The sequence below is a fragment of the Manacus vitellinus genome, unplaced genomic scaffold (genome assembly GCF_001715985.3).
Source record: "Manacus vitellinus isolate BGI_N305 unplaced genomic scaffold, ASM171598v3 scaffold_47_pilon, whole genome shotgun sequence".
NCBI lineage: Eukaryota > Metazoa > Chordata > Aves > Passeriformes > Pipridae > Manacus > Manacus vitellinus.
Window position 1 is genome coordinate 3,954,284 of NW_021940585.1, and position 10,459 is coordinate 3,964,742.

General features: G+C 45.5%; 1 protein-coding gene across 3 annotated transcripts in view; it reads right to left on the reverse strand.

Moving 5' to 3' along the window:
• SRGAP2 (SLIT-ROBO Rho GTPase activating protein 2) overlaps positions 1-10,459 on the reverse strand; it is a 103,048-nt gene that overhangs the window by 20,659 nt on the left and 71,930 nt on the right. For all 3 annotated transcript variants that reach the window (XM_029962543.1, XM_029962542.1, XM_018079803.2), the window contains exons 10-13: positions 7,190-7,274; positions 4,476-4,503; positions 2,670-2,700; positions 1,921-1,981 (exon numbers count right to left, since the gene is read on the reverse strand). In XM_029962543.1, coding sequence (XP_029818403.1) covers positions 1,921-1,981; positions 2,670-2,700; positions 4,476-4,503; positions 7,190-7,274 — 205 coding nt within the window. The remainder of the gene's footprint in view (positions 1-1,920; positions 1,982-2,669; positions 2,701-4,475; positions 4,504-7,189; positions 7,275-10,459) is intronic.

Genomic DNA, 10,459 nt, shown 5'->3' on the forward strand with positions numbered 1-10,459 from the left:
GGAGCGAGGCCCGGAGCAAATCAGCCACTTGAAACGGAAGCATTTAATTACTCCCAGCATGACCCACGGGCTTAGGACAGGCTTAAAGACATTCCTGCTAAAAAGTGAGCATTAGGAATGTCATTATTTTGTCAAGTAGATGGGATGTTCCAATACACTCCCATCAAAACAGTTTTGTTGGTACGTGTGAGACGAGCAACAATTGCCACAAATGAACTCATGAGCACGGGAAAGCAGCTCTCGTTCCCTCCAGCCTTTCCACTGTGGACTTTCTGAAACCAGGAATGCTGTAATGTCTTTGTTTTACTTATAACAGAATCATGGAATATCCTGAGCTGGAAGGGACCTACAGGGATCATCCAGTCCAGCTCCTGGCCCTGCACAGGACACCCCAAAATCCCACCCTGTCCCTGAGAGTGTTGTCCAAACACTCCTGGAGCTGTGGCAGCCTTGGGGTTGTGCCCACTGCCCTGGGGAGCCTGGTCAGTGCCCAAACACCCTCTGGGGGAAGAAGAACCTTATCCTGAGATCCAACCTAACCCTGTTCTGGCACAGCTCCAGCCCTTCCCTGGGTCCTGGCCCTGCTCACAGAGAGCAGAGATCAGAGCTGCAACCCCTGATGAGTCTCCCCTCAGTCTCCTCTTCTCCAGCTGAACAAGCCAAGGGACCTCAGCCACTCCTCCTATGGCCCCTCCAGACCCTTTCCCATCACACATATCCATAATAATGGCCATCAATAATAAACTCTCCTGGATGCACCTGTGGCCTCTCCCTCCCCACCCCCCGAGGGGTTTTATCCCACTGCAGTGTGTGGCTTACCACAGCTACAGAGGGAAGAAACAATTCCCAGCGTGGAGAGAAAAAAAAAAAAGAATGAAAACCACATTCATCCCACACCTCCACAGCCAAACACTTGGAAATGTCAGGCCACCTCCAACAAATCCATCCCTGCGTGTGAGTGCGTCAGTTCTGCTGCCTCACGTGGCTTTGCTGTGTAAAACACATTCCTTCTAATTCCAAACTGTGCCTCACACCATGGCCTGACATTCTGTGCACAAATCCATCGAGTCTCTTGGAAAACCCAAGCTAACCCAGCGATATGAGTCTGAAAAGTGTCATCTCCCTGATTTATCCTGCCTCAGTTCCCCCTGCAACGTGGTTTCAATGATTTTTTTTTTTCCCACCAAATATCCAGGTATGGCCTTAAAGAAGGATTACAGCACTTGGGATGATCTTCCAAGTGATGATGAGAATGGGACTCTAGATTATAGTTTCTAAAATGGTGATGAAACAAGGGAAAACTGAAACAGGACCTGCTACCTGGCCCTGCATCTTGGGTAATGAAGATAAATTCGACCCCTTTCTACATCTGTTAATTAACAGCTGCTCCACACACTACTAACAAATGATATCAATTAAAAATGAAAACAAATTACAAGAAATGTATAGCATTCAAGGCTGTGAAAGTTAACCTTCAAAACAGGCATAAATCATCTCGCTGTGGCAGTAAGTGGGCAATTAATTCCCCACTTGACCTCCTACATTCAAATACTCAGAGTATTCCTCCCCCTCTTGGGAAGGGGATGATTGTTGTTGGTGAAGGCCACACTTCAGGGCTCAAAGGGAGGTGAGTGGAGGTGAGGAATGAGTGGTATCTATGGATGGGAACCTTATTTTGTAAGGAATAAAGGGATATTGTGGGAAGAACAACATTTGCAAGGTCAGTTATTTAGAGAAGTGATTACACACATAATAACCAGCAATGCAGCCAGAAAGAGCCATTTTCCTCATGTTGCAATCTCTGGGATTGCTCTGCACAAGCAGCATGTCCTGAGCTGCTCTGAACATTTTTTATAAGGCTTCTACATCCCTTCATTTTATAGGAATGTCCCAGGACACCTTCAGTGCCCCCAAACTCACCGTGCCTGCTGATGAATCGGATGCAGCTCTCCACAACCAAGGGAATGGCTTGGGAGGAATCCTGCCCAAAGAGACATTTAAAGAGCAGTCAGAATGGAGAGATAGTAAAAGTGAAGAGGAAAATAAAAAATAAGAAAGGTTTGACTCTGCACACCAACACCACAACTGGCTCTCTTTTATATGATTTCCAAGATCCTAAAAACTACAAATTCGCACCCCAAGACAGGCTGTGTGAACTGAAATGCCAAGCCAAATTTTAACTTCACAGTATCAACAAGAGATAATTCTGAATTTTGCCTATCTCAAAGAAACACATTTGAGCTCATTGGGTACCAAAAAGCAACAGATTATCCCCACTGCCAGGGACACAAAGCCTGCCCGTGTAAGTCTTTATTACATAAAGGCACAACAAGTGAGCAGTTACAGATTTAATGGCATTGCAGTGGGATTCCAGGGAAAATAAAGGGAATGGGGACAAAGAGACAACAGCACGAATCCCATAAACCAGGGCTGTCCAAACAGCTCAGGGCTGTTTGGTGGTTTTGGTTCCAGAATGGGGAGTAAAATTAATTTAATATTTTATCAGGGAAAATGAACGAGGCTTTGAGTGATTTCAGCCACTGAACGAGCAGACACCACTTGGACAAGGCTGAAAAGGTCCATGGAAGAGAAGGAGGGATGAAAACATTTGTTTTCCACCAACCCCCCCCCCCCAGCCCTGCTTCGTTAGTGAAGGAAACCTTAATTACCTGCTTCCTCACGGTGGAGCTGCGCCTGCCACTGATGGGGCAGAACCAGCCAGGGGGGTGCAGGAGGAAAAAACAGAACACAAGAGTCAGGATAATCAGAACACAAGAGTCAGGATAATCCCCCCCATCACCAGCTCATTCCTTTCGCATTCCCAACCACCCGCCTCTGGGAGCAGGGAAGGAGCCAGATATCCAAGTCAATCACAATGACGAGGGTCTCGTTGGATTTATGGAACTCCAGGAAGATTTTAAGCGACTTTAAATCACTAAAAAAACCCGAAGCAGCCGCCAGGGAGCTCCGACAAAAGATTGCCCCTGACGTTTTAATTCCGACCCCGCGGAATTCCGCGGCACGAGAGCTCCTCGGAGAAGATGAAGTTTGATATAAATTGCACTGAGCTGCCCCCTGGAAGAGCAGGTGGGAGCAGCCTGGTTCCCACTGTGCTTTTAAACAGCTGCCACTGAGGAGTCTTTATTACAGTTTTGATAAGATTTCAAATAAATAAATAACACGGAGCCCCTCCAACACCAGCACGCACCAGCCAGGCTAAGCCTCTTCTGTCTGCTCTCATTTATTGATGTTGGGGGACATTAATGGTAGGAAAAAAAGGGGGAAGAAGCCTTGCTTTGCCAGGATTTTTTCCCCACTTCAAGACTTTTTACTGGGGTTTAAAATTCCTTTAGTTTCTTGTAAAAATGAAGCGAGAGAGATAATAGCAGAGAGGCCCTAATGGATCATTCCAGCCAATTCCCTGCCAGGGCAGATGGCTGTTGAATTATAAATAAGGGGATCAGAAGTGTGATTTTTAAAAGGACTGTACGATGTGTTAATTTGGGGGGAAAATCCTTCTATAAAGGAATCAAAAACACTGAATGAAAAATAAAAAATTAAAAAAAAAAATCAGATTCCACGGGCTGTCACAGACAACAAGGCCCATTTTAAACTATTAGCAGGACTGGTTCTTTGATATTTAAAATTGTTTCATGATGAATAATATTTTATTATTACAGATGTCAGGGTCTAATTAGGACCTGTCAGCTTTGCTTTGCTGTGAGGAATGTGAACAGTAGTAATGGCTCCACACTGGTAGTAATCACCTTCCTTTTGTTAACGAGGCAGGATGATGCACAGCCCCTGCTCCAGCTCCTCATGCCCAGCAGAGCCCCCTGAATCCATCAATTTGGGGATGGAGATTTGTTATGTTTTACAAAAAGCCCATCAGGAGCTTGGTTATGGTTCTGCAATTGGTCCTAATTATAAATGAAAAGTTTATTCTCCACCATCTCCGTGCTGTTGGATTCAGCTCCATGGCACAGCAGAGTGTCAAGGGGACAAAGGGTTTCCCAATTTATGTTACTCAACTCCAGGCACCAACCATGTGGATAAAGCCCTGAAGACCTCCCTGGGCCCAACTCTCTTAAAGAAACAGGAATTTGGTTGTAAAAAATCTCAGTCTGAAAAATATTCTCTGGGTTCTCACAACTGTTCTGCACTAAATGCACCGGGGCAAGATAAGGACTTTGCTTCTGTGTTGGCTCAATCCATGTCCCATCCCTGGAATTGTTCAAGGCTGGACAGAGCTTGGAATAACCTGGGATAGTGGGAGGTGTCCCTGCCCATGGCAGGGCATGGAATGAGATGAGCTTTAAGGTCCCTTCCAACACAAACCGTTCTGGGATTCGACTGTATGGTTCTAAATAAGTATCATTTTCTACCAGATACACATCCTGGGCTGGTCACTGATCTAGAATGATAAATTTGCATCAGACTTTCCTTAAAAATCTAATTCCCTGAGCCACACCTACCTGGCTAGGGCGCAGTCAGTCCGCTGACCTGTTAGGGAGACAAAGAAATCCAGCATTAGGAGAGAGGAGTGGGAAAATGCTTTCAACACCTCTGTAAAGCCAGTTTGGGAAGGAGATGGAGGAGAGGAACCACTGGTGACAGAGGGGGCAGCTCTGGGAGCTGGACAGTGGCTGATCCCCCCCAGGGGTGGTGCTGGAGACACCACCAAAGCCCATCCCTGCTGGCACAGCTCCAGCCAGGAAACACAGCTGCCCAGTGACTCTGTCTCTGCAAAGGATTGTTCTTCAAAACCAGCTCCCTGTGCATTCTAATTGTTGATTTCTGCCAAAAAACTGGGCTTGTCAACCTCTCCCTCCCTCCTACTTCCCGGTGGGACTGGTGAGGCAAGAGATCCTGCTTTATAAAGCCCCTCAGGAAGACTGAAAACATTCCCAGATTTGTTAGTCCACAGACTGAACGTGCTGGCATTAAGCTATTTTGAGAGACAGACAGTTTAATGGTATTTTCCACAAACATATTTATAAAAACATTCCATTAACTTGCACTGAGTTTGCAAGGAAGCAGCCAAGGCTCAGGACTTGCTAATGCAGCAGCATCTAAAACATCACAACAAGGAGGAAAACGAGGATGTGCTGCTGGGAATTGCACAGGCCAGATCCTTTGCTGCTCTAGATTATCATCAGTGAAACCACACTGATTCCCAACAGTTGAAAATCCACCTTCCCTCCAGTTGTCTTCCTGCTCCTGGGGAGATGGAAGAACGAAGGAGGGAAACAGCTAATTGCTGATGGCTGACAATTAGCTGAACACATCTTGATAGCCACTTCTCTCTCCCCACTTAAAGCCAAAACAGTGCATAATTTACATGAAAATGTTATTCTGAAGCAGAATTTCCAGCCATCTGTCCCGTTTTCATCATAGAATATTCATATATATAGAAATTACACGGCTGTGGCAACATCAAGGGGCTCCTGCATTAGGGTGACAAATGTGTACAGTAGGCAGGGACATAATTACTTGGAGATAGGAAAACTGCTGCTATTTTTATTGCTGGAACTTGTCATCTTTAGATTAAGGCAATTTGCACGACAACTAATAAATGTCACCTGAGGATGGGGGTAAAGAAGAATAAAAATTACAACAAACCCCTGAATTTTCCAGGCACTGAAGACACGCAGCCGTAGGAACATTTTTTTTTCAGTAAAGCTTCTAAACGTGCTCTGGGGACGTGTGAAAGGGATTTTATTTGCCCATTTCCCAATTAAGTGACATTTTATGGGTAGGTCTAGGCACAGTCCCCAGTTTGTCCCATTAACCTGCTCATGTGGTTTTGGAAAAGAGATGCACCTCCCTTTCTCAGCTCCTTTTGATCTCACAGATGACAGAAGGAGCTCCCCCTGACACTTTTTGGGTCCCTTCACAGAGCCACTAAGAAAGTTCTGGTTTGCAAAGCAAATGAAGGAAACAGAAGCAGCCTTTAAATCTATGTAGCAATACAGAAATCACATTTAATTTCCTCCCCTTTTCCCCCCCCACCACAGCTTGAGCTGGGTTCAGGGGGCAGGCAGGTTAAGAGGAAAGAGGTCTTGGAATGCAGAGGTCAGCTATGATCCAGGAATGTGATTAGTCACAGGGGCAGCACGGGTGTCCCTCAGAGATATTTAGAGGCAGAAAAAAAATACCCTAAGGACACAGAGCTTTGGCTTCACCCACCCCTTCTCTGGGACAGCTGAAGAGATGAACAACTTTAACCAATAAAGCTCAAACCAATGCACATCCTTGCCTTGCCTTCCAGTGGTTTGGGTCTGATAAACACCAAACTCTTTAATTACCATGGCAGTAAGTATTTTAGTTTTATAGTGCATTTTTAAACTGAAAGCAAAGCACTTCAAAGCCCACATGCTGGTTAAGTTTTCATCCACAAGATTTGCACGCCATAAACTGTGGGGAGCCCAGCTCAGTTACACATCACAACACCAGCCCTGCTCCAGCACACCAACCCAGCAACGAGTCGAGCCACTTTTTTTTTGACCTGACATTTAGACTGTTAAAACCTTCTCCTCTGCAAATACAAGGCAGTCAGGTTTCTATGGAAACTTGGATGCATAGTTTAAGTGTTTTTGGCCGACAGGATTTTGCCCATACCATGAAGGGAAAGAAATCTTCCTTTGTTCTGACACCAACAGCAAATGCATATTGAGTTCTGGCTGCTGCCCTCTAGACAGGCAACATATTTTAAATGCTCTGAAATTTGCTTGTTATTCTCCCAATAAAAGCCCAGGCTCACGTACACTGGTTTGGTTTGAACCCCCAGAGGTGAGAAGCAGCAAAACAACCAAGGAAGTGAAACTTTTGACCAGGCTCTGTCAGTACTTCTCAACTTCATCAGCAAACTGTAAATCCCAAGGTCTGCCCCGGTGCAGATCGTTAAGTGAGGAGCAGGAGGTGTGTGAATGGGGAGAGGATGGAGGAGGGGGGCACACGCTTGGCTGCAACCATCAGTGAGGCACTTTAGTGATTCATTAAGCATCTTTTGTTCATCAAGCAGCCCCGTAGGTCACTGGGCTGCTCCATCACACAGATCAGGGAGATAAATTCATAAAACATGAGTGTGGCCACTTTGCAGCACTAATGCAGGGCTGTCACACTCAGCTGACTGATGCAATAAGTGCAACAGCCTGGCTGGGAGCAGGGATGGGGGTCCCACACTCACTTTCTCCCAGGGTCTTCTGGAGAAGGTCGTGCTTGGCTTGGAGCTTCGTTATCAGGTTCCTGCCTTCCAGGTACTCCTTCATTTTCTGGGAAGGTGGGGGGGAAAAAAAAAAAGGATCATGAGTAGACAATTCACGTCTTTTTTATTGCACCTTCATGTCCCTTGATTCTGAACACAAGTACAGAATGACACTGAAATTCACAGTTAAAGGACGAGTTAAGTCCTGGTTTATCTCTCTGGGTAAGTCTGAAGTTCAGCCCATTCAAACAAAGGCTGGACTTGATCTTGGAGGTCTTTTTTTCCAACCTTAAGGACTGCCTGATTCCCTGTCTGCAGCGCAATTCCCATTGTTCCACCGTGGAATCAGCTGAATGTCTGGCATGTTTGAAGCCATCAGAGGAGCTGTCACCCATCCCTCTGCAGCCAGGGGGGGAATGGAAATGCAGCTGAATGAGCAATCTGTTCTAACCAACTAAAAGGCTGCTACTGTGCTTATTCTCTCACTTAACCTCCCTCACCCCACTTTACTTGTCAAATGCTGGGGCTGCCTCCACGCTGGATGATGCACAGGGTTGCAGGGGGGCCACGGGACAAAACAAATAAAGGGATTATTTTAAAGTTCAGATCTACTCTCTCGGTGAAATATTATACAATCAGGAAAGGGTTTATTCCCCACTGCTTCCTGATTTTTCACAGCTCTGCAAATGCTGGTTTTTCGCAGGTCTTTCATCTCTTATTTTTGCAGCTCAGAGCAGTTTTTATTTATCTTCACTGAGCTGCAGCACATAAAATACAGTAGCTGTCCATGTTGGAACCAGGACATATTTACACTGAGAAAAAACACAAACAGCACATAATTCTTCCAATATCACAGGCCATTCCTTAGAATCATGAGATTCTAAAACCATTCCGTGATATTTTAAAAATTCAGCAGGCAAAGTCAACACAAAGAGAGGATTCTCATTTAATAATGAAATGTTCTTCTTATCATTAAATCCTCAAATTATTTGGGCTGGAAGGGACCTTAAAGATCACCCAGTTCCATCCCCTGCCATGGGCAGAGACACCTTCCACTAGCCCTGAAATTCCTGTCCAACCTGGCCTTGGACACTTCCATTGGCTTTTCCCAATTCTCTCCACTTTCTCCCAGTTCTGGCCTAGGATTGCCAAATTAGACTGCAAATGTTTAAGGTAAAAAAGAGTGTTTTTAGCAACGAGAGTGCCTGGCCCCTGCTTGTCCCTTTGTAGGTCACAACAGCAGCCTCTGTGCAGGATGTAAAGGATCAAGAAGAAATATATACATAAATAAATAAAGAAATATATATATACACTGTGGCAGTACTGAGGGTAAGGGAAAACCTTCCAGGAACTAACGAAGTTTCCCCTGAGGGGTCTCCAGCCGTGCTGTGCACTGACACAACAAACAAAAATGGCTTTAATTAACTGCCAAAAGCCTGTGTTTTATGTCCCTTTGCTTGACAACATTGGAAGAAACATTTCACAAGAATTAAGTCCCTTTGGAGAGTCTCAGCATTTCCTGCTTCCTATATTAACACTTCAATTTTTTTTGGTTGTTGTTTTAGAAGAAAACAGGAAGCGTGATCACAGTGACAAAAAATTAATCACACTGCTTTTGGAATTACCCCGTAGGACCAAGCCCCAACTATATATTCTGCTCAGTCAAAAACTTTACATCAGATCTTGACAGAAGAAAACACTTAAGAGTTAAAGCTGCAAAAATAACCACAGAATCTGAGGGGAGGGGGTTGAGGATAAATCAGGTTTGGGAGGTCTCAGAGTCACGGGAGGGTGAAGGGAGAGGAAGGGCTGGAAGGCTCAGCTCAAACAGAAGCTTAAAGATCAGCAGATCAACTTGATTTGGCAGAGTTAATCTCCCCTTTGAAGCAGATCTAAGCACTTAAGCTCAGCCTAAGGTGGCTGCAGGCAGGGCAGGGCAGAGACACAGCCTTGGGAGTCCCAGTGCTCTGGCTCAGGTCATGTTAAGAGCATCACCTGCCTGGGATTGTACCAGGGAATGTTTTAAAGGAGAAAAAGAGAAGGTTCCTATTCAGTGCAGTATCTCAGGAGATTTTACTCCTATTTCCTCGTGCCTGACATTCTGTACTCTGCCTGTTGCAAGGATGCTTATGAAAAGAAAAAAAAAAAGTCATTTTAAAATAAGGCTTCGGGCTTTGTTCAGTGAATTACAAAGATGCATTAGCACTGGATTTTTGGCGTAATAAAAACAGAAAAAAATAATAATCAAGCTACAGGAGAACTCCTAAAGATCCCATTCCTGGCAGAGCACAGCTGGAGTCACACTAAGTGCAATCAGAACAAAGCAGCAGAAACATCCTCAAGTCACATTATTTCTGCACTGTGACAATTAAGAGGTGAAGATCTGTTCTGAGTCAGAGCTGGGGAGCATTTTGCACCCAGAAAACCAAGCAACTTGGACACTTCAAGCCCAAACTCACTGCAGGATTTTCCCAGGGAGAACCAGCTGTCAGGTGGGACATGGGAAGAAGTGAAATGCAAACCAACCGTACCCTGGCTATAAAGAAAACCCATTTCTGCCACTGTCCCACATCCTGATCTGCCCCCAACCCAGAAAGCTCAGCAGTTTTATCCCCTCTCTACACCCTCCAAGAACAACTTCAACCCAGGCATTTGCAGGAGAGGGGGAATTGGGTCTGAATGACCCCGGGCCCAGGGTCCCACTGACACCCCCAGCACGACGCTGCTGCAGGACTCATGGGCAGGGAGGCTTCACATCACACTTCAGCCCCGTGGCTTAAGGGTTTGCTAATAATAAATTCACATCAATTCTAAAGCACTTCACAGGATGAGCATTGTTCTGGCTCTTCATCTTCACAGAGGAAAAAAAATAACATTTCGTCCCGAGGACTAAAATTACCCCGTTTTAGAGGTAAGAGAATTAAATCATTCATCCCCTCTCCACTCCTCAGGTGGGGCCGAGTGCCAGCTGTGTTATGATTAGCAGCTCTGACAGCTCCAATTCCAGGAAACAGGTCTGTATCCATGGCAGCAGCAGCCACATCCCTGGATTTGGGCTCCCTGAAGTCGCTGCTGCTTCCCTGCTTCAGCCACCTGCATTAGCTCAGTGCTAACTCAATCACTCCCCTGCTTTCCACTCACACAGGGAAGTTTTAAGCTTCTCTTCTGAATACAAATCTCCCTTCAAAGCCCAACAACACACCCATCAGCGTGCAGGGATGTGCCTCTAGTGGAAACACAGATTATTCCAGC